At 45.8% G+C, this 27,807-nt stretch overlaps 1 protein-coding gene across 2 annotated transcripts in view; it reads left to right on the top strand.

Annotated features, from left to right (window-relative positions):
• The window catches only part of MYO5B (myosin VB), a 1,021,014-nt gene that overhangs the window by 562,712 nt on the left and 430,495 nt on the right, over nt 1-27,807 (top strand). For both annotated transcript variants that reach the window (XM_085629682.1, XM_085629691.1), the window contains exon 9: nt 9,780-9,889. In XM_085629682.1, the coding sequence (XP_085485808.1) occupies nt 9,780-9,889 (110 nt within the window). The remainder of the gene's footprint in view (nt 1-9,779; nt 9,890-27,807) is intronic.

Here is a 27,807-nt window from a genome sequence, read left to right as displayed (position 1 = left end):
GGACAGTGTGTGAACCCCCTCAGTTGGTGGTTTAATTGTGGGCGTCATCCTTGTTTGTATGAGCCTGGACAGCCATTCGTGGTTCGGTGTGTCAGGCAGTGTGTGTGACGTTTTGCCTATTTAATATCACTTATCACATTGCCAAGGCCTGGGCACTGACAGGCAAATGCATTAGTGGTAATCCACCCCCTTGGTGGCCCACACCCCACCCCACACCGCCTCCTGCACTTCTCTTGAGGGACAGATTCCCCTCAGTGCTACAGAGCAGGTGTAACCGAGGCTTGTTCAGCAGGACTCAGCTGCATCAGAAATGTACAATGTGAGCTGCCCAAAGTACAAATAACAGAAGAACTTCTTACATGGACTCCGTGCCCCCTGGTTGTGGTCACCGTGAGTTTGGTTAGCAGCATAAAAAGAAAATATTGACCCGGTTTCCACGGAACTGGAAGAGGCTAAGACAGAAAAACAGTGAAGGCCTTTAACAATGTGCCAATGTGCGTCTGAATGTGTTGTTTGTTTTCCCATCTGTCATTCCAGGGACCTCCCTGGGAGGGAGGGGGGCTGGCTGTTTTATGCGGGGAGAGTGCACGTCCTTCGGTGGTGCCAGGGGGTCGGTACTTACCCACCTGAAATGCATGCCCCGACTCTAGCCTTCCTTTAAGACGTATTTATTATTCTGATTTTTTAAAGTGTTTTGTGCTTTCGAATTTCCCTTGTGAGTTCAGACTGTCATGGGATGGCCCATGGGTTCCTGGGCGGCTGGCAGACAGCAGAGGTCGAAGGCCTTTAGGGGAATATTCCAGGGGCCACACTCCAGGGGCCGCACTCCAGGGGTCACACTCCAGGAGCCACACTCCAGGGGTCACACTCCAGGAGCCACACTCCAGGGGCCACAGATGCACGGTGGTGCCCCGCAGAGGGAAGCTCACGAGCTCTATTTCGGGTTAAGTGCTCTGCCCCAGTGGCATCAACTGTATTCGCCCTTTACAGACACAGGCTGGCCCTACATACCCTCTGCCCGCCTGTCATGCCCCTGCCTTGTGCATGGGCACTGGAATCTGAATCGCTTGGTAGAACCCGCATGTAACACATGTAGGGAGCAGGGGGCGGGGGGGGGGGGGGGGGAGGGGTTACTACCTTTAACAATTTTAATGTGTCCACCCTTTGGTCCCTTGTGCAGGTTGGTGTTACCTGGCCCTGCTGCTCCTAGTGCATTTTGTTAGCTGATGTTTTTTAGTTTAACTGCATATCCTCGGAAATTACCTTCATTTTAATTAGTTTAACTTTCTTACTTTTGTTTTAATTAGTTTTGCTTTCCCATTAGGTGTGAGGGAGTTCTTAATCTCGGCTGGGCTCCAGTTTGCTTCTTTATAGAGCCAGTCTTTCATGTAGTTTCTTTCCTGAGATGGGGTTGGCCCCTTCCACCGACTGCAACCCTCCCAAGCGTAGGCGAGATATTACGTGACTCCTGCTGTGGGCGCACAGCACATGCTTGTAGTGCAGTGGCGGCCACAACCAATTAACACAGGTAGGGGCAGGGGAGGGGGGATGATTGAAAAATAAATGAAAATAAACTCACCTTTCTGCCGACTGCCGCCTCGCCTCACGTCCCGTCGTCCTCTGAAGCAGGAAGTACAGGCTCCCTCCCCTAAGCCAATCACAATGCTGCAATGGAGCATTGTGATTGGTCTGAGCGCAGCAGATCGGCGCTCTGACAGGGAATGGGAGTCTGTACATGTTCTTCACCAGGCTGCGTAATGCAGCTTGGTGAGGAACGTGCAAAGTGTGCAGGACTGACCGACCAGTCATGCTCTCTTAACTGCCCACCATCTCTCACAGCCATCTCTCCCCTTGCTGGCTGTGACGACAACCCCGCCCCGTAAAGCTGCAAAATAAAATGATAATAACATAGTGTTATCATTCCCCCCCCCTTTTCCACTGCAATAAAAATGCAGTGGGCAGCGCTCCTCCGCCTTACCAGGAGGAGCCGCCACTGTTGTAGTGGGCATGTCAAAGGCCATCTTTACTGCGTGGCTGGCTCAGGGCCAGCCACGCAGCACCTTTTTTTTTTACAATTCAAAAGGCAAGCCCATCTTTCTCGTATTAACTCAAGTACGTTTTTTTATCTTTAGCCCTTCAGTTAGGTTCATCTGCCCCCAACACTCTGGAATCTCTTCTCTTTGTGCGAACACTACTTATGCCCTTATCACTCCTCACCCTTCTCCAGACCCTGTCTCATCTCCAGGAGACACACTCCTTTTGATACAACCTCAGACCGGAAATCTAAGGTGCTTCCGAGCCAACATCTGTTTACTGTACAAACACAGTGGGCCTGATTCACAAAGGGTCTCTGCACTCGTGGGGGAGGCTTGGCACTCAGGCGAATCTCCCCAATGCGTATTCTCATTGCGGATACACCGCCCGAGTGCGGAGACACTCCGCACTCGGAGAGTCATGTTCTCCGAGTGCGGAGAACATGACTCTTCCGATAAGAGTCATGTTATTATCGGAACATGACTCTAAATCTTGGTCACATGAAGTTTGAGCCCCCCACCTGGCAATAACAACACCCCAGGGCTATTATTAAATACATGTCTGTCGCTTTGAAAAAAGAGGCTGGTGCCTTTTTATAAAAAAGCCTCCTAAGTTCTCTCAACTCAGTCTCAACCCTTTTTCCCCACGCTAAGAATTGTGGCCTCCTATGGTCCCCACAAATCATTCATTGGTGTTATAGATTACTGACTCCCAAGACACGCCTCAACGTTTGGCTTACTTTATTTTACTTTTACTTCAGTCAACCTCTTGTTTCAGGTGATTTCAGTACCTGTGCTGACTTACCTGATCGCCTTCAAATCAGCCTCCCTCCGGTGAATGGACATGACCCACAAGGATTAACACAATGTTGACTTGTTTACCAATCGTATTTCCATCTCAGTCACCGCCTCGATCCCGTTGCTTTGGTCCAATGTTTGTATTATTCTATTTTCTCTGCACTTGTCTTCGCCCTTCTACCCCCACGTATACCTAAGAGCTGAAAACACAAATATGGATCTGCAAGAAATCAGAAAGGACATGGCGATCCGCTTACTCCCACCTCGCCCGAGCCCAGTATCAAGCTGCCCTCCTATGCTTTGTTCTATGAAAATAAAATATTCAATGGTTCCAACTCAGTTAAAGAAATTTTCAAAATTGTGAACTCTTTTTCAAGCCCTCTATGCCGTGCTACGTCAATGACAGTTTTCTAGTCACTTTGCACTGACTCTCTGCATTCTTCTCTGATAGAATCATCAGAATGTGTGCTTGTAGGAGAGTAGGGTCTGCTATCCTATGGTCACCCCAAATTTTTGCTTTTTGCTTCACTGGTTTTTGGCGTATTGAGGCTGTGGGCCTGCTAATCAGACCCCCAGCCTGCTGTTCTCTCTGCTAAATTGACACTATGCACTTTAGGTGCATAACCCATTGGAACTGGATCACCCTGTGAGCCCCTGTACCAGTGTACACTAGGTACCCAGGGCATTGGTGTATCTAAGGCCTACCAGGGGCTGAAGCATGTATTGTGCCACCCCTGGCCTGGCCTAAGCAATTTGACACAACTGGCTGATCACTCAGCTGGGGTAAGTTGGTGTATCCACCTCTTACTTAGGTGTAGTATACCTATACCTAACCTTAAATGGGACACATGTTAACCTATAAGTCACTCCTATGGCAGGCCTTAACAATCCTGAAGGCAGAGTGCTTGGTTTCATGTGAGATGGTGCTCTGGCATGAGCTGAGCCTGTCTGCAGTAGTCGGAACAACTTCCTTCTACCGTTTCCAGATATCGCCATACCATATACTCTTAAGCGCATTATGAACCTCGCGGTTAAATGCTATCTTTGGTTTGGCTTTATCAAAACATGTCGAGTAAGGTGTCATACGAATTGGAATACTAACCCCTCGCCAATTCTGGCGACGGGGTTAGCATTCCACCCTTCTAGAGGGACGCGACATGTACAGAACCTGAAACCCAGGTAAAATCAGACATAGCCTCAGCTCCACAAAATGGACGCTGCCACCACAGACACAAGTCTGCCCTCCTGCTGCTGGGAGTCCTTCCAGCTTGGGAGACGTGGACAAAGGGTTTCCTGCCAGGGGAGGTGCGAGCACCACCCCAGACAGGATTTTGTGTATTGGTCAGGTAGGGCTTGATAGGAAACAGACATGCCTGAGGCTCACAAGGAGCCTCGGTGCATAGGCCAGTTCAAACCGGTCCTGGGGCACACCAGCCCCAGACCTGGATTGGGGGTGTAACCACCTCCCTTCCTGGTCCCACCCTTAGGGAGGGACCTAGCAGGTAGTCCGGCCCCTAGAATCCGCTTAAAGGTAGGAGCTGTGTCCTAAGACTTCAGACATCCTGGAATCAACGTACAACTAAGAAGAAGACGGGAACTTCGACGTTCTGCTGCACAGAAGACTGAAGGAAATCTCCCCTAGACCGACAAGGACTGGACCTCCAGACCTCTCACCGCCCGATCCACAGTCCCTGCAAAGAAGGGACCCGTGGAGGCACCGAGACACGTGGAGCCAGCCACCTTGGAAGACACTCGACTAAGCTGAAAGCGCGACAACAGAGGCTCCCTCCGAGTTGTGCTTTGGGTCCTGAGAAGCCCAACATCCGAGCAGCATCTGCACCAAAGGTCTCCACGATCTGCGTGGGGCCCCTCTGCACTTCGCGACTCGACACACCTAACCGGTTACTGGTCCGTTGACTAGTGGCCATCTTGGTGACCATCTTGAAAAACTACGACGCTGGTCTGGTTGCTCCAGACTGGCCCCTGCTTCCCTCCAAAGGAGCAGCCCCTCTGACCTTGCTGGTCAGAGCTAACCGCTTTCTTCGATTCCAGCGACTCCTGCTTTTGCCAAGGCTTGTTTGCTTCTTCTGAGTCGCCGACACCGCCGACAGCGAGAGCCTGCGTGGGACAGCTTGTGAACCGACTCCTGGACGTCGTCGACCTTCAGGGACCACGTGGCTGCAGAGACAAGCTACACCTCTTCACCTGTTTGCACCCGACATCGCCTGGTACCTACCTGGTGCCACGCCGGTCACTGGCTAGTGACTGCGAACACTGTCCCCTCTGCTTACAGGTCTTCTACACTTCCGATCCACCGCATCTCTTCTGGACCGACCGCCTGCAGCATCTTTGTCATCAGGCTCCATTGAACAGATAGACGAAACCCGACGCACTTCGAGACCTATGCACCCGCTTCCTGTGGGTGAGGTAAAGCTGGCACTCCGGTGCACAAGTGTAGAGTAACATCTTTAGTGTCTAGGTTTGAAGTCTTGAATTTGTAGTCCAACCAGAAGACCCTTCTAGCAGTAACTTTTGAACATTTACGCACCCATTGAAAACCTATGGGCGCCCGCGTGTAACTTTCCTCACTGCACACGCAACCCGTGGACCTCCTGGTCACTAACTAAAGTTAGCTCCTTGTAGGCCCAGCGATTCTAGAGGCCCTAGGCCTTCTCCCTTTCCTATTCGTGGTACTTATACCACTATTTTAGTATATGGTTTGAGCGGCCACCAGGGCCTATCCATATAAAGTGCAACTTTCGTATATTGTGATACTTTCTTGTTTAACGATTTGTGCTCCTGTGCTCATAAAGAGTCTAGGGAATACTTTGAGTAATAAATACATATATATTTTGAATATATATCTGTGTGGTGTCCTTTCATTGGTATAAAGGGGGGTTACATATGGTAAAACAGCTTGCTTAACATGCCAAAACGAGTTTAGCCTGAAAGACTGCTTAGCCTACGCTACCACTAGGGCAGCTGGTCCAAAAAGGTTGACTTACAACCACACCATAAGGGTTGCTTGGCATGGTACAATGTGGTCACTTTAATTAGTGAACATCATATACCAGGGCAACTTCTCACAGTGCTCTATTATCTTTTTGTCACTCTCTGAAGCAATCATTCCTTTGCATGCCCCTTCACCTGCCTCTGCACACTTACCACAGTTCATTCAACTTACAGGCAAAAGGACCACACATTAACTCCTGTCTCCTCCGGATCCAAGTTCAGCACATATGCTCTTCACTACCCAAATTCTTGGAACAGTACTAAACAATCTTTTCAGTCTCTATCCTTCTCTAGGTTATGTTCCCTCATGCTTGAAACGAGCCATGATAGTGCTGGTTTTGACAAAAGTCCATTCCTCAGCATTCATTACGTATCACAATTTGTGAGAAAGAGGGTAGCTGCCAACTTTCTCTTTTCTTAGAATCACAAGATTTTCTGGACCACTCCAAAGCCGGTTTGAGGCCACACCATAGCTCAAGGTCCATGCTTGTGTCAATTCCTGACATACGTTGTCTGCTGACAGATCAAGGTGTCTTGGCCGCCCTTGTTTTCCTCCAGCCGTTTTTGATACAGTATCTCATAACGTCCTGGTGGATCACCTTCTGGAAACTGATATTAAGGACAACACCCTCAGATGGATCGCAGACTAAATAATCACTCTAAAATCTCCTCTTTCTTCGAGGCGTCTTCAGGTGTGCCACAATGGTCTTCTTCATGCATCAATCTGTGAAATATCTACGGGCTCCATTAGCCCGACTGATCCGATCATTCGGAATCAGATTCATGGCTAATGCAGATGATACGAAGATTCGTTTTCGACTGGATCAGAATTCTGCACCCAGTTTTCCTGATGAACACATGTTAATTGTGTATCGCAAAACCTACTTAAGGTCAGCACAGATAAAACCGCGATTCTCTAAGTTGGTAAATTGCCTCAGCAGATGTTTTGGCCTGGGTATTACCAGATCTAGGTCTTCCTTTCAAACCAAAAAGTATGTAATCTCGGTTTCTGATTTGCTCATAAATCAATAAAACTTCACCCTCTTAATTTTTTGCTCACACCTGCTGGACACAATCATACCCTTTTTGCTCCTCTATGCTCGTGAACGTGAGGTCCAGTCAAAATCCTGGCTTGTCTAGATTACTGAAACTATCAAACTTCAACCTTAATCGTTTGCTCTGCATTGCTGCTCGATTGATTTTCAACCTACCAGACCATGCTCTATCTGCCTCTACTTCACTGGTAACCTGTTCCATCATGCTTTGATTTTAAGTTCCTCCGCCTGGTTCACTGTGCTTTCCGCAAATCAGACCCGCAGGTCCTTCAAGATAAACCCCAGAACTATTGTCTCTCACATATATCGTGTTCCCCCTTGTTTCGGCTATCAACCCTGTAGAAGATCTCAGTCTCACCTGGGCGTTCCCTCCTTTTCATATCTTGCAGCAAAGCACTGGGACTTACTCTTACTCTCTAAACCCTCTATTGATAACCATTTCTGTCCAGGAAATCTTCGAAAAGGTTCCATTTACTCATCTTCATTAATATGAGAGCTACACTGTTTACCTTTCTATTCCCTATGCACCAGGATACCCGTGTGGGTGACTGCCGCACTCTATAAGTACCGATCTCATCACCATGAGGACATGATAGAGAAGGGTCCAGAAAAAGAGCTAAGCATCCATAGAGGAGTGCCTTTGTGGAGATTGAGATAGATTTTCAAATGTGCTTCCTGTACTATTGAGTACCAAATTACAACCAAAATTGCAACCATGTCATACGTTGTAATGACATGCACAATTCCAAACAGAATTCTGAAGACGTATAGGAAGAGTTGGGGTGTTAGCAGAAAATCATTTTTGGAGAAACAAAATGCAACCGTTATTTTAAGGTGGATAAATATGCATAATCCTATGCATACATCAAATGTGCAGAACATATGTAATGATAAGTTTAGGAACATGGGTTCAAGTCACCAATGTCTTTAGCTCTCATACCCTTAAACATGTAATGTACACAATATATACATTATCCTCAGTGGAGCTCCCAACATCCAATGTTCTAATAAGTATTGTTGTCTAGGATGGTCGAAGAATTTATAAAAAAAACGAAAAAACGTGCCATTGATTGTTTAGAGGAACTATCACAGGAACAGGGGGGCAAAGAGTGAAACCATGTGCCTTGGTGGGGGTAGGCTACCATAAAGTGCAGGGTGCTGAGTCTAAAACCAGTTAAATACAATCTGAGTTTGTTATTTGTGACTCATGTTAGGTAGCGTTCTATTCCTGCTTTCTGCTTTAAATCTTGATAGCACTTTACAGTCCTCCGTTGTCGCTTTTTTCTGAGCTGACTTGGATTTTCATTTGGTAATAAGGGATTTTCACCTATCAATTTGAAAATGTGCCATACCTACTGCCTCAAAGCTCCACCCAGCTCACATAATCAGCATAATGTAACTCCACCTACTTAACATAGTGCAGATTATAGGGTCTACTCGATAAAGAGAGAATTACAGGTAATTAAGACGGTAATTTTAAACTTGGAAAAATTCTCCAAATTCAGCTGCATTGGAGACTTTTTGCAACTCGGCTACTTTGGCCTAAAGTTTGAAATTCCCATCACGATTCCCTGCAATTCTCTTCGAAGTGCAATTGCCGGGACTATCCCGGGATAGTGAATTTACCGGGACAGCCTCCAACTTTCCGGGACTGTCCCGGCAGAAACGTGACAATTGGCTGCTATGGTGCTGGCCTGCTGCTTGTTTCCTGCTTTGGTGCACCAGTGCTCTCAAGCGGCTTGCTTGTAGCCCTCTCCCTGTCATTTGGAATCCCAGGGAGCAAAAAGGATTCCACCTGAAACCAGCCGTGGGACTAGTGAGAGACAACTGTCCCACGCTCCCTTCGCGGGCAGCCTGGCCATTTTGACGAGGCAGCTATACTGGTAATCCAGCATGCGGGGGACCAGGAGAGGTCTCCCGCTGGATCCCACCGTGTGTGGGAGGTTTTCTACCTCCCTCCCATAGGCCCTACTTTGTGGCACTAATGCTATGGTTGTGTACTACGTGAAGGTGTAAAACCTAAATGGAAGCCCCGGATTGCCCTAAGGGACCAGCCGCAATTTTGAAAACCTGAACTACCGTATATGTCAAATAGGAGCACAGGTGCGCCATGCCCTTACGGCCCATTAGGATTCATATCTTGTATCCCTAAATAACGCTGCACCCCAGGTGTGTATGATGTTATTTTGTACTCCATGTACGTAGGGTGACATATGGGGATTTATGTGTTTTCATTCTAACCAAACTACTACATTTTATGCCCTGATGGTATGATATGTGTCATTTTTACCTTGCAGTTTCAGGATAACGAGTAGTATTTCAGGATTTGCCTTGTATGTGCAGCGATGGTGTTTTCATGCCCTGTGCAACATATAAGTCTGCACTAACTGTGATGTTATGACAGTTGCCTAGTTGGCAAAGTAATTATTGGTTCATGTTGTTTTGGTCTATGTTTATATGCAAGACAGAAATATATTTGTATATAATACTGTGTGGGGTCTCTTTTTGTGGTGCATTTAAAGTGTCACTGTTGTGAGTTTGTTGCACAAAATCTTTACACATTGCCTCTGGGATAAGCCTGACTGCCTGTGCCAAGCTACCAAGGGAGTGAGCAGACTTTTTCTTGGGTGTGTAACTCTCTTATCCTGACTAGAGTGGTGGGTTCTGCCTGGCTTAGGTGCATACCCTAGCCAACCATAATTCCCATTTCTAACAACACTTTTTCTGTCTAGACCTTTGTATTCAGCTATTACTCAGTCAGAGAAGTCTTAACACTTGTCAAGAAAAAAAGTGCTGCGAAGTATCTTAGACTTTGAGAAAAAACTGAAACACTTCTGTGCTCCCTTCAGGGAATAACACATTCTTCGCTTCTGTTTTACAGGCGTAAAGGAGCCTCATCAGATGAGCATCTTCAAGGTCATTGCAGCGATCCTGCACCTCGGAAATGTAGAAATTCGCTCGGAGCGGGATGGAGAGTCGAGTAGCATACCCGTAAGTTCTTGCAGAAAACCTGCTTTGGTTTACTCTGGGGAGAAGGTGATGGAGATTTTCTTAACACGTGAATTTAAGGTGCTTGTTTACCAACTTACCATCCAGGGCCCATATATAGGGCGCACTATCCTTGTTTGCGCAGTGGCACACCTTTAAGAACGTTCATCAAGCGCATACAGGGACAGTCCGCCCTATTACAATGAATGCGCTGTTCCTCAGGCAGCCGCAAACTCGGGCTGTCCTGGGGGCAGAGTATTCAGTGATATACAGAGCGGATGCCTCAAAGTCGCTCCTTGTTTCGCTTTGCAGTCAGCAATCCACCTGCACTTCAAAGAGGGATTAGAGATCTTCCTGCAGGCAGGTGTAGTGATTGACTTCACCTTTTTGTGATGAACTGTCAGTGCGCCTCCTAAGAGTATGTTTTCCTCCGTGTCCACATTGGTAATACGGCATAGGAGCAGAGTCAAAGTGATTCTCTCATTTGCATGAGGCCACACCCCCATACACATGAGGGCACGCCACCATAAGATAGCGCAGGCACTGCATGTGTGTCAGTGCTGTTATTATTATTGTAAGCACTTATAGAGCAGAGGGCTACCCGAAGGCATCCCAGCACTAGCAGTGTCGCACAGAAACAAACTAAGTGGCCTATGGTGCAGCGTTCTGGTACAGCCAGGTTTTAAGAAGCTTCCGAAAGGGAAGATGTTGAGTCACTGAGCGAAGATAAAGAGGGAGGGAGTTCCAAAGTCTAGCGGCATTGTATGAAGAAGAGTGGCCTCCAAATCTTTCCTTTTATATTCTGGGAACTGAAGTCAAAAATAAATTGGCTGATTGCAAACTTTTTCCAGGATGATAGCAGGAGATGAGTGAATGATTGATCCTGGACCTTTGCCCCAAAGTATCTTGTGAGCTATACAGAGGGATTTGAATTTCATTCTATCAGTGATCAGCAGCCAGTGTAAGGTGTTAAGGGCAGGCTTAGCTGGCTGAGTTTTAGGAATGTTAAGCAGTATCCGAGCTGCACAGTTCTGTATCACTTGTAGTTTCCTTGTGGTTGACATCGGGACCCTAAATAAAGTGAGTTCCCATAGACGAAGCGGGAAAGAATCAAAGCCTGGACCATAAGTCTCCTCGCTGTAATGAGAAGCAGAGGTAGAACTTTACAAAGCATTCTGAGCATGCCATAACAAGTAGATGCCAGCTTCACTGCTAGATGATCGAATTTAAAAGACTTGTCAAGCCACATGCCTAAACCTTTGATCATTGGTTTGGGAGCAGGGGAGAACCTAGGCTATTGGGCCAGGCCAGTTCATATTCTATGGTGGGAGTGTTGCCCAGGATCATCAGCTCTCCTTTATCTCCATTCAGCTTAAGACAGGAGTGTTCCATCCAGTTTGCCACTTTCTCTAAACAGGGTTCAAGGCAGGATGAAAAATTCTGAGAATGGTTTAAAGACCGAACCAGTTGAGTATCGTCGGCATATGTGATAATATAAATACCGTATGGAAGAACAATCTCAGCAAGAGGTCTCATTAAACAATGTGGGGCTCAAAGATGAGCCCTGTAGCATTCCACATCTGAGCGGCAGGCTGTTGGAGATTTTAACTCCTTCAAAAACCTTAAAGGTTCTGCCTTCTAAGAAGGACTGTAACCAGGTGATGATGTTTCCTGAAATACTAATTCTAATATTTCCAAGTTTTCTTCTAATATAGTGCTTGTGCTTTTTTTACTTCAGCCTGATAACATTTTATGGTATCCCTATTTTCCTGTTTATTTGATTCATTATAATCTTTCCTCCATTGCCTTTCATATCTTTTACAGTTTTGTTTATATTTACGAATCTTAGGGGAGTACCAAGATGAAGCTTTCTCTTTTGCCCTCTTATAGCCAAATTTCCTGGGACTGACGTGTCCCAAAGAGGACTCAAACCAATGATTACATTTTACATTTGCTGACAAAGGGTTAGAATCTGGAGTAGGCTTGGTATCTTTGAGGGCTAGAATCCATTGCTCCAGTGGAAGTTTGGCCCAGGCGCGTTCCATACTATTGGTGGTTCTAAGAGGGGAAGGTTGTGTCACCAGGATCTATATAACTGGGATCAAGTAGTGGTCCGACCAAGGCACTAGAATAGGATCCCCGACTAGTAACTTTATTTTTTTTAAAAATGGGATCTGGTAGCTGACCCTTACCATGCGTAGCGCCATTGACTTTTTGTGTTAACAGAATAGCTAATAGATCTTGAGTAAGCTTAAATGCTTCGGGACTTGAAGGGTCATCAAAATGTAGATGGAAATCCTCTAGAAGGAGACAAAGTTGAGGAAGTACTGTCCAGATTGGTGGCAATTTCAGGGAGAGATTTAAGAAATTGTCCACAAGCTTCTAGAGGTTGGTATATTAAGATTTCTGAGTAGGTGTGAATAGCAGAAAAAGTGATTGCGAAAGTAAGATTTTCGCAATCAGGTATTAAATCATGCTTAATATGGTATTTGAAGGAATCTTTGAGAATATTAGCGATGCATCCGCCTTTCTTATTTTCATGATCTGTCCGTTGGATGTAATAGCCGGGGGAGGATTTGTGCAATGTCAGGACCAGATTCCTTATGAAGCCATGTTTCTGTTAAAAATAAGGGTTCGGGTTGTTCCTCTTCCATGAGTATATGAAGTTCAGAAGAGTGTTTGGGAAATGATCTGCAATTTATTAAAAACATTTTATAGGGACAAGGAGTCTTGTGTTCAGGTCGAGTTCTTGGGGCAGGGCGGAAATTAAGGGAGAAGTGTATACAAGAGTGTTCATCATTCGTTAGAAAAATAGAATGAAGAGATTTTTCATTGCACGGTTTATGCAGCGCTTGAAGTTGACTCGAAGAATACATTCCTGGCACTTGGCCCCGGTCAGACGCGGACTGGCGCAGACAGGCATGCCTTTGACGCTCAAGCGGCACGCCAGCGGCACGCCTGCTGCACGCGTCCACACAGCAGGTCTCATCAAATAGAGGAGACCCTGCCCTGAGAAACACTGGAGCGCTAACCAAAATTGCATCTCACAGTCTCCCAATTATTAAAGAGCAATGTGCCAAAGTACAAGTAATAAAAAGAGCAGAATGGTTCCCTTCCAATTCAATATGTTTTAGCACCACAGATTCAAAAACAAGATAACACTTTGCTCAGTTTCTCGCCCCCAACCACGAGAGGTCTATGCGACGCTAAATAAAATACAAGAAGGGCCAGACAAGCATCTTCAGCCATAGTACCCTGGGGGCGCAAAAAGCGAGTGCACACAACTGTTGTACCCCTGGGGCACTATGTGTAATATGGTCCCAGGATGCTTATATGGTAGCTTCAGATATTACGTTTTGTTTGAATTGACTTTTCTCTGAATTTTTTATTTATTTTCACACATGTCACTGGCAAAAATATGGACTGTTCCAGTACAAAGAGAACTTTTCTACAAATGTATGTTATCTTCTCAAATTCACCAAAACTGTAATTGGGAATTTGGTTCTTCTATTATCTGTGGTTGTGTTCTAACACCTTTGCTCTGCTACTTAGCAGGTAATATCTGACCTAGTCCATGCCCATCTATCACCAATACCTGCTTCACTCCAGCATTCCTTTCGTTCATACTTTTTCAGTTACTAGTTTTCAGCATTTGTTTTTAGATTTCTAAACATAACAACTGTTTATTACAGGCTATTGGAAAGTACATTTTACCTTTGTTTAGAAGAAATTATAATTTATTAAAACTCCAATCATCTCTAAGACATGAGAAAAAAATCAAGACTTATGTGCAAATCTAGGCAATCTATATTGAGTAACAAAAATCAGTTCTTGCTACTGACAGTGCTAACCGCAGTATGACACAGGTCTGGTAAATGCGCATGTACTTGGTTTTTACTAGATCAAGTAGAACGCCATGTTGAAATTTCATGGAAAGCCTTGAGGTAAGAGGCTTTGGCATCATAACACACAAATACGCGGTGCAACATCGCTTCCAGCAGCAACACTTTCTGCTGCGGAAACTGGCACCGTCCTGCAGTGTAAGGAGGCCGTGAAGGACAATGTTGTTCAATAGAGTGAGCGGGTTGTTGTGAATGAAATATTTAAGGAAGGTTAAAGAAATTGGTCAAAATAGCTCTGAGTAGCATCCAAGGTTAAACAGAAAGGCATGGGTCTGGGATAAAATACAAGGATGTGTAAATATTGAGGCTGCTGTCCCAGTGGAAGGCAGAAAACCGATAGACCGAATGCTTGATAATCGTAATTTGATGGGCGGAATGCTTGATTAATCTTAACTATTGCCATGTCTCTGGGCTGCTATCCAGTCCATCTTTTGTGTTTGCTTGGTTTATGCCCATTAAAATGCACAAAGGGATTGTGAGGGACGATGTTCAAGCAACAATTGTCGACAACAATACTGAGGTGAGGGAGGACGTTTCAGAATCAGGCCCTGTGAAAGGCTCATACAGAGCAGACACAAGATCTGAAGAACCGGGGTTTAACCCAGCGGCGTCAGGGGCACGCCTAAGATCTTCGAGTTCACCTGTCTTGGTATACAGAGACACAGAATACTTCTGGATGGCATCAGAGACCAAGTTTATTAGCTGCAGCTAGTAACAGTGATCCTAGAAATACATCACGGTGCAAATTCTCAGGAGACTGCTCATTTTACTAAGGCGAGACGTCTCCTTTATACCCAATATTCACATTATAAATGTACACCCACTGCACAAAATTCTAGCCAATAAGGTACATTTTCAAACAAAGTGTCACATAACAAAAACTCAATTTACAGTAGTATCCCAACCCAAAAGTTAATTATTAGGAATGTCACAAATTCAATCTCCACAAGCCAGACAAACCTATAATTGAAAGCATAACCCATGTAATGAAGAAGCATAAAAAAAGAAACGGTAACAGATGCTGAACAAGATAAGGCATGTGCAAGGAAACTAAAAGTTAACGATGTCCTGAACATTGATTGGCAATCTCAGACAAAGATCGATCAGGGAAATTGGCTTTGCTGGGTCAGTTTCAGGTGCAGAGGTCAGTTTCTTACAGTTCATTTCAGAGTCAAAAAGAAACCTAGTTAATGTATACATGAACTAAGAAGGCCGGGCCACTTTATTCGCCAGGCTACCTTCACAGGCCTACGTGAGGGCAACACAAAATGGTGGCACAGAACAAAATGGAGTCAGACTCGAGAATTACAGCACCTCAGACCCTCCTTTTGCCATTACGTAGGCAATAACCTAAGACTCATGTTAATCTGAATCTAGGTCTATGTCACTATTCATTAGGTCATCAAGGTGTTGCTGTAGCATCATCTTATTATTCTCTACTTCTCTCGGGACAGGTCTCCGAACACACATAGTAGCACAAAGACTGCAAATGGCGGGACCACACTGGATGCAAAGACAACAAGAGAAAAGGATGGTTAAAACCATACCAAGGAATGTCAAAATCTTCCATCCCCATTTGGACAGCAGTCCCCAAAACCATCCCGTCAATGACCAGTCTCCTTCATCTACATGGATAGACTCAGAGATTTTATACAACCCAGAGATGGCTTGGTACACTGTAGGGGCATTATCTGGTATGTAAACACAGCAACTGGATCCAATCAATTTACATACTCCTCCTCGATCTGCAAGTATGATGTCTAATACCATACGGTTCTGCAAAGTCATAAGGCGGTCCGCTTGAAGCTCAGCTGTAACATTACTAAGAGCACCTGCTGTCTCATTAATAGTAGCTTCAACAACGCGGACAAGCTGTCGAATATGCCTACTATTGATCATAGGACCCCAAAAGGGCAAGAAGCCCTTGAAGATATCTCCTACTTTGTGTGCTGCGGTATCTTCCTTATTGAAGACACCTCTACCATATCTCGTTCTATGATCGTCTGAAACAGTTTTGTTTGTAGGGGGAAGTAGAAACGCCACATAACACGTTCCTGAAAAAGCAGGTGGCAACCATGTGTAGGCTCTGTCATGACAAACAAAATATGTGCCTTTAGCTGGCACAAACGGTGGAGAAGTCCGAGATGAATAGACATAGGGTTGAGCACACACACTCTTACCTAGCTGAGCTTTCGGATTCCGACCATTACCTTGAAAACAAAAGTGGCCTCGGTGGGGTACAATCCAAATAGGGGGGAGACCTTTTTCATCTCTCCTTCTCTGTCAAACTGGTACTAGATCCAGTCACGTTCCAACCAACGTAAGCCTGCACCTCATCCTTAGGGATAGCATTATATGCATCAATATATCGGATCATAGCTACTATTCCCCTTATTAAGGCACTATTGCTCGAGTTATCTTTAAGGGAACGTAAGGGGCGTACCTCATTTGCATAGATAAACATGGTCTGAAAAGCCCACACAGTCCCCTTAAAAGAAAAAGGCAAAACCAAATATGGCATACCTTTATCTGTCGTATGAGGCATAAGACCACAAACCCAACAATGAGTGGTATTTACTACTAACTGATGCTGATGCAACAACTGTATAAACGAGTTATTGACAAATTCTGATCTCCTTGTCTGTTCATGTTCAGGCAACGTATAAAACTGGTGCAAAGAAACAGTAGTGAAAGAAAGCATAGGTTGGGAGGTGGGTGCAAATGTCTGTTGTGTAGCATAGACAGTCCAACCCACACAAGCTAATGTGATACTTAAAGACATCAAAAAGCACAATATTATAAAACATTTGCTATGTATCAATGTACAAAATCTTGTCTTAAGATCTATTCTCTCAACATCTCTTTCAGTTACAACAGACTTCATCCTCTAACGTGCTGCTCGCGGCAATTTTCCTTCTTCACTCAAGTGTGCGTCCAGGCGTCCTAGACGTCCCTAGAACCGCAGACCTTTCGTCAATACGCGGGCCACCCCTTAAGTTCTTATACCGCGACCCTGCAGCTGAACCCGGATGGTGGTTCGAAAAAGAAAAATAGTCTCTTGTCTGAAAGAGTGTAATTCACAAAAAAATTCAAATTTTATTTGTCCTTTTTAGACCTTAAGTTGTAGCGTTCTTTACCAGGCACAGTTTGATCCTGAAAGAGTGTCTCTGGGTGCATAGTATCCAGTCTCAAACATGGCGGCACAGCTTCTTGCAAGACTTTATTATCTGCACGTTCTGACTGAGTCCATTCCAGATGTGCATCACTAAAAGGTACAAATCTCGGAACCCTTTCACTCTCGGAATCGGCAACACCTTCCCAGACCCACTTATCGTACGGTAAGGGCAAAGGTATCTTCTTACAATGGGTACCATGTACCCAGTTTTTCTTGCCGAACACCTTAATAGCAGTCCGAGTTGATAGCAGGACTTGGTATGGACCGGTCCATCTTGGTTCCAAGTTCTTTGACCTCTGGAAATTCTTGGTTAGAACCCAGTCGTCAGGTTGAATCGTGTGGCCTGCGTCTACAGAAACTGAAGGCAAAGTGTCATGGACCTGTTGGTGAAGAACACGCAATTTAGCAGTCAAATCATGTAAGTAGTCAACCAACATGGGTACTCGATATCACTGTACCTCTTAGGCCTCGACACACCCCAGACATTCGCCGGGCATCCAAAAACAATCTCGTATGGGCTAAGTCCCACGCGAGAATGTACTGTCGTTCTCGTGGACAAAAGTGCCAATGGAAAGGCATCGGGCCATGTAAGACCAGAGCTCGCTTGCACCTTGGCCAACTTCAGCTTCAGAGTGCCATTATAGCACTCGACCAGGCCTGCTGACTGGGGGTGATTCGCAGCGGGAAATTTCTGTTTAATACCCAGACCCGCACTTACTTTCTTCATAATCTGACCCACGAATTCACTTCCATTATCACTCCATACCATCGTTGGCAAGTCATATCTGGGAAAGAATTCTTTAAGCAAAACCTTGGCTGTAGACAAGGCAGTATTATCCTTTAGGGGGTAGGCCTCTATCCATCTGGAAAAGCCACAAACAACCACAAGGACATACTTCAAGTTATTGCATCTTTCCATATGAATATAGTCTATCTGCAGCAAAATGACCCGCTGGAGTTGGGTTTCCCTTTCCAGGATAATGCATCAAGTAAATCATGCAGTGTTTAACCAAATTCTCAGCACACTTAGGCATTCCACCATCTGCCATACCGGAGCCAACAACTTACATATCCCTTTTGAACTAATGTGAGCCAACCCATGAGCCATAGTAACCACCGGAAGTACATATGCATCCGGCAACAACCATCGCTGGTGCTCTGACAACTCAACCCAACAGCCTGTTGAATCCAACATTCCCGTACTCTCTCTCCACATACTCAATTATTTCTCAGTAGCTCCTGCCTGAATCATCTTCACACTTTCTGTTGTATCTTCACACATTCCTCCTTCCACAACCCATCTGGCAGGACCTGCAACATACATCCGACTCGTCACATCTTTCGCCGTTTCTCTCGCTACTTCATCTGCAAACGCATTCCCTTGACCCACATCATCCGTAACCTTCTTATGCGCGCTACACTTCACTTTCGCAATTTGGGTCGGCAAAGTAAGTGATTCAAGAAGTTCACTCACTAATTGTCCATGCTGAATTTTCGTACCATGGGAAGTAAGAAATCCTCTCTCTTTCCACAAGCGACCAAAACTGTGAGCCACGCCAAATGCGTATTGGCTATCAGTATAAACATTCACTCTCTTTCCTTTTGACAACACACACGCTCTAGTCAATGCTATCAACTCCGCTGCTTGCGCTGAATTCTGTGCAATATGTGCTGTTTCAACAATCGTGTGCAAAGTTGTGACAGCATATGCTGCAGTCGTCTCTCCATTCGGAAGCTTAAAGCACAAACCATCTACCCATAGGGTACCATCAGGATTCAAAAGAGGAGTATCTTTCAGATCAACTCTACCCTTCGTTTCCTCCTCTGTCCAGAGAAAACAGTCATGCTGCTCCTGAGCATCTGTCTCTACAAAAATCGGCAACTATGTAGCTGGATTCAATGTGTTGCACCGCCTAATGTGCACATGGCTAGCCAAAAGGGTCAACTCATAACCTGACAAATGCGCACGAGTCTTCGTTCTATTCAATAGGGTATCCACTGCATGTGGGACCATCACAATCAATGTATTATCCAATACCAAACCAGCAGACTGTCGGATAGAAACAGCCGCTGCCGCTGTAGCTCATAGACAACTAGGCAACGCCCTAGCTACCGGATCTAACGTAGCTGAAAAATACACACATGGGCGCTGCTTGTCTCCAAATTGTTGCGTCAACACTGACAACGCACAACCTTTTCTCTCTTGTACATAAAGTGTAAAGGTTTACTGTAGTCGGGGGTACCCAACACCGGAGCAGAACACAATGCATCACGCAATTCGGAAAAACTCTTCTGACATTCGTCAGACCAAGGAAGAGGGTGTGGTGTGTCCTTAAGAGTAAGTGCCAACAAAGGTTTCGCTAGCAAAGAAAAATTCGGAATCCACTGTCTACAATACGAGGTGATACCTAAGAAGGCACGCACCTCTCTGTGTGCATGGCACAGTTATTTGGGCAATCGCTTGAATACGCTCTGGGGTCAATCGCCTTCCTTCCTTCGACAAGAGATGACCTAAGTAGGTCACTTCTTGGCTGCAATACTGCAACTTCGAAGGTGACACTTTATGATGAAGGTCAGACAGGTGTCGCAACAAAGAAAGAGTAACTTCTTTACAAATCTCTTCATCATCAGCAGCAACCAACAGATCATCAACATACTGGATAAGAGTAACACCAGAAGGCAATGCAAGAGTATCAAGCTGAGTTTTCAAAGCCTGACTGTAAATGGAGGGACTCTCACAATAACCTTGAGGAGCGCGCTTAAACCGGAAACTGCGGCCTCCTAAAGAGAAGCCAAAAATATCCCTACTTTCCTCAGCAATCGGAATACTGAAGAAAGCGTTCTTCAGATCAATAACAGGAAACCAAGCAGCTGAGGCAGGGATCATAGTCAATAAAGCAGTAATGTCCGGGACAAGAGGAAACTGTGGCACAACAATCTTATTGACCTCTCGAAGGTCGATCACAAACCGATACACAGGTGGCTGAGAAGAGTCAGTACGCTTAAGGACAGGCAGAACAGGACTGTTGCACACATTACCTCTCGTTTCTTCAACCACACCTTTCTCAACTAAATCATAGATAATCGCTAAAAGAGCTCTTTCGCCATCACTGGAAATTTTGTACTGGGGAATGCGAGGTAATTTAGCATTCAACTTAAGGGTAACAACATAGGGTGGAATCTGCAAGAGACCAACATCATTGGGACCTGTAGCCCAAAGTGTATCAGGGAGAGAACGCAGTTCCAGTGGAAGGCGATCCTTGGACAGATACATCGGGGAAATCACTTTCTTACCCACCGTAAGATGTACTCCCAAAGGAGAACAATGTATTGTCGCATGCAATCTTTTCAACAAGTCCAAACCCAACAGATTCTCGCCACAGCCCGTCGTTAGAATAAGGGGAGCCTCCAATTCACAAGGACTAATAGAAAGGGGCAAAGGACAAGAAACCAGATTACGAACTGGGGCGCCAGAAAATCCTACTGAAACATTGGTCAAGTCAGACAAAGGTGCGCCGAGTTTAGAGTGCATGATAGAACTCTTTGCTGCACCAGTATCCAAAAGAAAAGGTTCTGCCACACCTAATGTAATCACCTCAACATAAGGTCCACTCTGGTCTACTGGAACTGACACTACTCCCTCCCTTTGTCCATGGCTGTCCTAACTATCATTAAAACCAGCACTCTCACTTCCAACATAATAATCATCAGTGTAGTACTGAGCGGACTGGACGGTCGGAACATTCTGTCGGTCAAAATAATTCATAGAATTCTGAAGGGAAAAGGAACGTTCATTCTGGGGAAACGTACCACGTCCCCTACCCCTAGGTACTTGTTGGAAACCACCACGACCTCTCAGACCAGACATACCATTTGCACGCTGTAGCAAGATCGGGCAACTATTCTTGAAGTGACCTTCTTCTTTACAATAAGCACACTGATTAGGGCCTAGCGGGAGTCGCAAAGCAAAAGACTCAGGCTTCTGCAACAGTTTCTGAAACTGTGGGGGTTGCTGAAACTGGGAAGGTTGCTGAAACTGACGCTGTTTAGGGCGAGGCGGATAAGCCTGCTGCAGAAGAACTTTAGTTTTTAATTCTCTAGTCTTCTTCTCTACTTTATCCTTCTCATCTTTATCTCTATTCTCATAGTATTGTGCAGTAGCCAATATCTGAGCCGAAGAAGAAACAGCCCATGAACTCTCAGAGTCCTTTAACTTATTAGAAAGTTTAGGAAGTAAATTAAAAACAAACTTATCTACAAACAACCTCTGACCACCTTCTGTACTCATATCCTGACCACTATGATCAATGAATGTTTCCTCAAACATAGTGAAGAAATCAGACACACTCTCGTCTTTCTTTTGTTTGCATGCTGCTAACTTGTCCCAATTCACCCGCAGAGGAGGTTTTCATTAAATTAATAATCCTACCAGGTAGTTCTGCAACTAAGGGTTCAGGTTTGGCACCTCCTACCTGCCGACCATCTGCAGCAGTAATATTAACCCACATATCTCCTAACTCTGGCGCGTGATCCTCGTGACGGATCTTCGCCCACAAAGGTTGAGGAACTACATTACCTATCAACATATCTATGTCAGCTAAATTCATAACACACGCATCAACTGTCTGAGACAACTCCTTATAATAACCAGCAGGATTTTTACGGGGGTCAGGCAAAGTCTGCTTAAGAGCCAGGACCTCAGCTCTCTTCCAAGGGACATGCACCCACACTCGCTGAAAATGAGCCGGTGCAGCCGCAATACCATGAGCGGCATCAGTCACAACTGCCTCTCTCCATACAGGGGGAACCTCCCTCATAGGATACTGCTTCACTTTTCTCCTAATAGAAGGGTCAGGTTCGAACAATGACTGAGGTGGAAGTCTAGACCTAAAAGTAAGTAGTGTCTCTACCGCTTCCTCAACATCGGAACCCACTATCGTCCCTTTAGCAAATTCAGACTGAACATTAAGCAATTCCAGTGGAATTGAACCCAACTCATTATCTTCCCACTTCTGACGAAGGAAGGTACACATGACATAAAAAACATACCTTTGTTTTGGTGCCTCCGACTGTAGGAAGATATCCATAACCACTTGTGGACTGTACTTGGAGGTATTCGAAACCCATCTACGAGCAAGGAGATCTAACACTGCCCGCTCTTCGGGACCAGGGAGCTGACTATGTCTCTGCTTACGTTCAGAAACAGGGGTCATATTCAGTGACCCAAAGAAAGGAGACAAAAGACTAGTGACAGTCTCAGTCATTCGTTGCCGAGCAGAAGGAGAAGAAGTTGACATGAGGACAGGAGACAAAGTGTTTTGAGGTGACAGAGACGTAGGGACAGAAATAAGAGAAGTCGAAGATAAAGGAGTGTAAGGCAAAGGAGTTTGAGGCAAGGCTGGCGGCCCTGGAGGGGGCTGCGCCGGGGGAGGAAGAACCACCTGTGAAGCAACAGTTGGCTGAACTACAACAGGGGGTTGAACGACAACAAGGGGTGCAACAACTGGAGGTAACGGAGGTGCAGTAGCACCCTGCACATAAGGGGGTGGTAATCTCAGTAAATGTGACATCAAAGGATCCTTTTCAGGGTCTACAGTCACATTTGAAAGGGGAGGTGGCAAAGCCGGGTAACATTTGTCAATGGCCATGCAATGTTGTCTATCTGACACTTCAATCGCACGATCTTCTTCATCTTCCTTTAACTTCCTAGCAGCTTGCATTACCAATATATTCCTTTCCTTCCTATCTCTCTTAGCTTGCTTAATTTCTCGCTGTTTGGCTTCCAAGTCAAACATCGCCGGCCGGGCTTTCTTCTTAAATAGTGCAACTTCTAGGTTATCTAAAACATCTGATTCAAAACTACCATGTTGGGGCCATCGTAAAACACCATCTTTCCTTGTATACCAGACCCATACTTCATTAAAGGTAATGGGACCTACACCATGCCTTGAATAGAGCTCATAAGTTGGAGATCCAACCGGAGGTATCGGACACGAGTCCTCCAAACGGGAATCCCTATTACAACTACAACAAAACCATTTCCTAAATTTGCTAAAACCAGGCATCTTTTAGCTCACTAGTCTTGCTTCAAACTTCAAGGGGTTATCAATAATGATACACTCGCAAATATACAAACCCCCCGGCTTCGACTATTGCAATGGCCGAATCAAAACCAAGAAACAAAACAAAGATTCGTGGGAGCGACCCACTTATACTTAACCAAAATGTCTGTCACGCCACCAGAAGACCATCTAATGTCTCGCCTTACAAATCATCACAAGAGGGTCCAAGACAGGGCGACAGTCAGGGCAGCAATCCTTCGCAGCCGTCGGAAAGGGGAAGCCTCGCAGAAAAAAACCTTCGGTCCACGTCGACATGCAGGGGTCGATGAAGTGGCGGCCGTCCTCCAGAATTTCCTCACGGGGCTCCTCACAATCTTCGGGCTTGGACCAGTACCGCTGAAGTTGGCCCACGTTGGGCTCCAGTTGAAGAACCGGGGTTTAACCCAGCGGCGTCAGGGGCACGCCTAAGGTCTTCAAGTTCACCTGTCTTGGTATACAGAGACACAGAATACTTCTGGATGGCATCAGAGACCAAGTTTATTAGCTGCAGCTAGTAACAGTGATCCTAGAAATACATCACGGTGTAAATTCTCAGGAGACTGCTCATTTTACTAAGGCGAGACGTCACCTTTTATACCCAATATTCACATTATAAATGTACACCCACTGCACAAAATTCTAGCCAATAAGGTACATTTTCAAACAAAGTGTCACATAACAAAAACTCAATTTACAGTAGTATCCCAACCCAAAAGTTAATTATTAGGAATGTCACAAATTCAATCTCCACAAGCCGGACAAACCTATAATTGAAAGCATAACCCATGTAATGAAGAAGCATAAAAAAAGAAACGGTAACAGATGCTGAACAAGATAAGGCATGTGCAAGGAAACTAAAAGTTAACGATGTCCTGAACATTGATTGGCAATCTCAGACAAAGATCGATCAGGGAAATTGGCTTTGCGGGGTCAGTTTCAGGTGCAGAGGTCAGTTTCTTACAGTTCATTTCAGAGTCAAAAAGAAACCTAGTTAATGTATACATGAACTAAGAAGGCCGGGCCACGTTATGCGCCAGGCTACCTTCACAGGCCTACGTGAGGGCAACACAAAATGGTGGCACAGAACAAAATGGAGTCAGACTCGAGTATTACAGAACCTCAGATCAAGGGGGTTTGTTGCATTACTAAACTCTGAAAATACTGATAAGGGACCATTTCTTGTGTGTCTGGCGCTTTCAGCCTCCTATGAATCAATCAATCAGGGAATTGTGAAGCGCGGCTACTCACCCATGAGGGTCTCAAGGTGCTGGGGGTGGGGGGGAGGTGCTGGGGTCATCCGCAGAGCCAGGTCTTGAGGTCCTTCCTGAACTGGGGCAGTGTAGGCACTTGCCATAGGTGGAGGCCGTTCTCCCCTTCTGGCCTTGTAGATGCGTGCGATGGTGGCCAGAGAGAGGTCAGCTGATCGGAGGTGACTGTTGGGTGCGTGAAAGCAGAGGCTGCTGTTTAGGTATGCTGGTCCGATGTTGTGGAGGTCCTTGTATGTGTGAATGAGGAGCTCGAAGGTTATTCTTCTTTCGATGGGGAGCCAGTGGAGATCGCAGAGGTTTGGGTGATGTGGTTGTGATGGTGATGTCTATGATCAGCCTGGCTGTGGCGTTCTAGACTGTCTGGAGTTTGCGGAGGAGTTTCTTGTTGATTCCAGCATAAAAGGCGTTGCCGTAGTCTAATCTGCTATTGATAAGGGCGTGTGCAACCGTATTTCTGGATTCGGGTGAGATTCATCTGAATGTTTTTCGGAGTATGCTAAGGGTGTTGAAGCAGGCCGGGGATACGGCATTGATCTGGTGGTTCATTGTGAGCAATGAGTCAAGTTTGAAGGGGAGGTTCCGTGCATGGACTGTCGGGTGGAGGGGTTCTGAGGGCGGAGGGTCACCAGGTGTCGTCCCATGCAGAGGGGGTGGAGCCAAGAATGAGGACTTTTGTTTTCTCTGAGTTGAGTTTCAGGCAGCTCTTCTACATCCATGTGGCGACAGCTTTCATCCCTTCTTGTGCCTTGTAATGTTGAGTTCTTTGGTGAGGGAGAGGATGAGCTGGGTGTCGTCGGCATAGGAGAAGATGTTGAGTCTGTGGTTTCTGAGGATGGTTGCGTGGGCGGCCATGTAGATGTTGAAGAGGATGGGACTGAGGTAGTATCTCTGGAGCACTCAACATCTGGTCTCTGTAGGTTCTGAGAGGTAGGCTGGGAGTCTGACTCACTGAGTTCTGCCTGTGAGAAAGGAGCATACCCAGTCCAGGGCTTTTCTGCGGATACCGGTGCCTTGGAATCTGGTGGCTAGTGTGCGGTGGAAGACGGTGTCAAAAGCAGCTGAGTGGTCCAGGAGGATGAGGGCTGCTGATTGGCCCTGGTCGAGGAGGGAGCGGATGTCATGGGTGGCAGCACGTAGGGTATTCTTGGTGCTGTGGTTGCTGCGGAATCCGGTTTGGGAGTTGTTCAGGACATTGTTGGCTTCGGTGAAGTTTGCTAACTGGGTGTTGATGTCCTTTCGATGACCTTGGCTGCGAATGGAAGCAGGGAGATGGGCCTGAAGTTCTTGAGGTCCGTCGGGTCTGCAGAAGGTTTGTTCAGGGGGGGTTGATTTCGGGCGTGTTTCCAGTCTTCGGGGAATGCAGCGGTTTTGAGGGAGCAGTTGATCGTCCGGGGAAGTTTGGTTGCGATGGCAGTGGTACCTCTGTGAAAGATGTGGGGTGAGATGGGGTCTGAGGGTGCTGTGGAGTGGATGCTATTTATGGTCATTAGATTATATTCTGTCGTGAGCGGGGTCCAGGTGAGCATGGTCTGTTGGGTGGTGTCGTGGGGGTGGGATCTGGAGTGGTGCGGAGGTCTTGGTTGTCGGATTTGTGGTAGATCATCTTAATCTTGAGGTGAAAAAAGGTGCTGAGTCTGTTGCAGAGGTCTTGGTAAGGTGGGACGTCTGGTGTTTCGCTGTTGGGTGAGGCAAATTCCTTGCTAATGGAGAAGAGTTCTTTGGTGTTGTGGGCATCGGTGAGGATTCAGTCTAGAAGGAACTTTTTCTTTGAGGATTTGATGTGTTGGAGGTGTGCTGTTGTGGCTGCTCTGTAGGCGGTGCGAGTTTCTGGGGTTCTGGTGTTCCTCCATGTTTTTTCAAGTCGTCGGCAGGAGCGCTTGGATTCTTGGCGTACCGGGGCGAACCAGCTTGCTTTCTTGATGTGTCATCCTGTGGCTTTCTTGAGGGGGACAATAGTGTTGGTGCAGTTCGTGATCCATCGGTGTAGGTTGCATGTCAGGGTGTAAGCATCTGGTGTCGGTGGTGGGGTGTTGATGAGGGCGGAGGGGAGCGTGTCTTTGGTGACTTTGTTCCAACTTCTTCAGGTGAGGCAGTGGGTGTTCTTGTGTGCGGTGGGTTTTCTAACGAAGAATTGAATACAGTTTCTAAGTGAACGTGTTGGCAGTGCCCGCTTTAGCGCTCCTGGTACCTGATGCAACAATCTCTTTTGCCAGCGCGTACACCAAGCTTGAGGAGGTGGGGGTGACCGCCATGTTCACATACACTCTGAAAGAACCAGTCCTTAAAACTAATAATGGCACGAGCTTTCACAGTGCATGCACAAATGGTGTGCCCCCAAAGCTTTGCACTTAGTAATATGGTGTCCTTAATCGCTATTGTGTGTCTTGGACAGCACAGCTATGCATTAATGAGACAGGCCAAGAATGATATAGCCCTGTCACCCCTCAACTTTACATAATTAATTACTGTATATTTAATAAAGCAGAGGTTTAATAAAGCAGAGGTGTAATCTTTTCTTGCTTTTCCTCAGTATTTGCTTTTCTTCCTACCCTTCACACCTTACTCCTTCCCTTCTCTCCATTCTTCTTTCACTTTCTGCCTTATGTCCACGTTTCTTCTTAATCGCCACCTCCTATCATTAACTGCTTTTCATTTTTCACCTTCTCGTCTTTCCCTTCCACTCTCTTTTCACGCACTCCCCACAGTCTGCTCTTCTTCCCTTTCTCCTCTTTTCTTTTTTCATTCTCATCCTGCTCCACTCCAATCTCGCGCTCCCCATCTCTGCTTTCTTCACTTCTCTTCACATTTTTTGTCCACCGTATCTATCTTTGCCTTCAGACCTCTCCTCCTTCCTCACTCCCCCTTTTTATGTTTTTCCTTCTTGGACATTTTTTTTATATCCACTCCAGGAATCTGTGTTTGTTCTCAGGGTCATACATTTAAATCTTGGTGTGCCAACTCAGTCTTTCATCTTTTTGAGGTCGATAAAATGTGTGTCAAAGCGCTTTTTCGGCGAGTAGCACGCTACTCTGGAACCCATAAAGGATTAGTGTTGAGTTAGTATAGTAAAATCTGAAAGTAATTTGAGTGGTGGATAGATTAGTCAGTTATTTGGATTCAGAAGGATAGCAGAGGGATAGAGGAGGGAAACAGGTTAGTATTTACATAGCGTTTGTTACCCCTGATGGGGTGTTAAAGCACTTTTTTTTGGCGAGTAGCACGCTACTCCGGAACCCATAAGGATTAGTGCTGAATTAGCATCGTGAAATATCAAAGTAATTTGAGTGGTGGATATTACTCAGTTATTTGGATTGAGAAGCATAGTGGAGGGATAGAAGAGGGAAAAGGTTTTTATTTATAAAGCACTGGTTATCCCTGATGGGGTGTTCAAGCGTTTTTTTTTTTTGTGAGAAACTACTCCGGAGTTCTCATCTCGAAAAGGTACGTACATCAACACTCTTCCCGGGGGTGCCAG

The sequence above is a fragment of the Triturus cristatus genome, chromosome 2_1 (assembly GCF_964204655.1).
Source record: "Triturus cristatus chromosome 2_1, aTriCri1.1, whole genome shotgun sequence".
Taxonomy (NCBI): domain Eukaryota; kingdom Metazoa; phylum Chordata; class Amphibia; order Caudata; family Salamandridae; genus Triturus; species Triturus cristatus.
The sequence above is the reverse complement of the archived record's forward strand: the minus strand, read 5'-3'. Positions and strand labels throughout refer to the sequence as shown.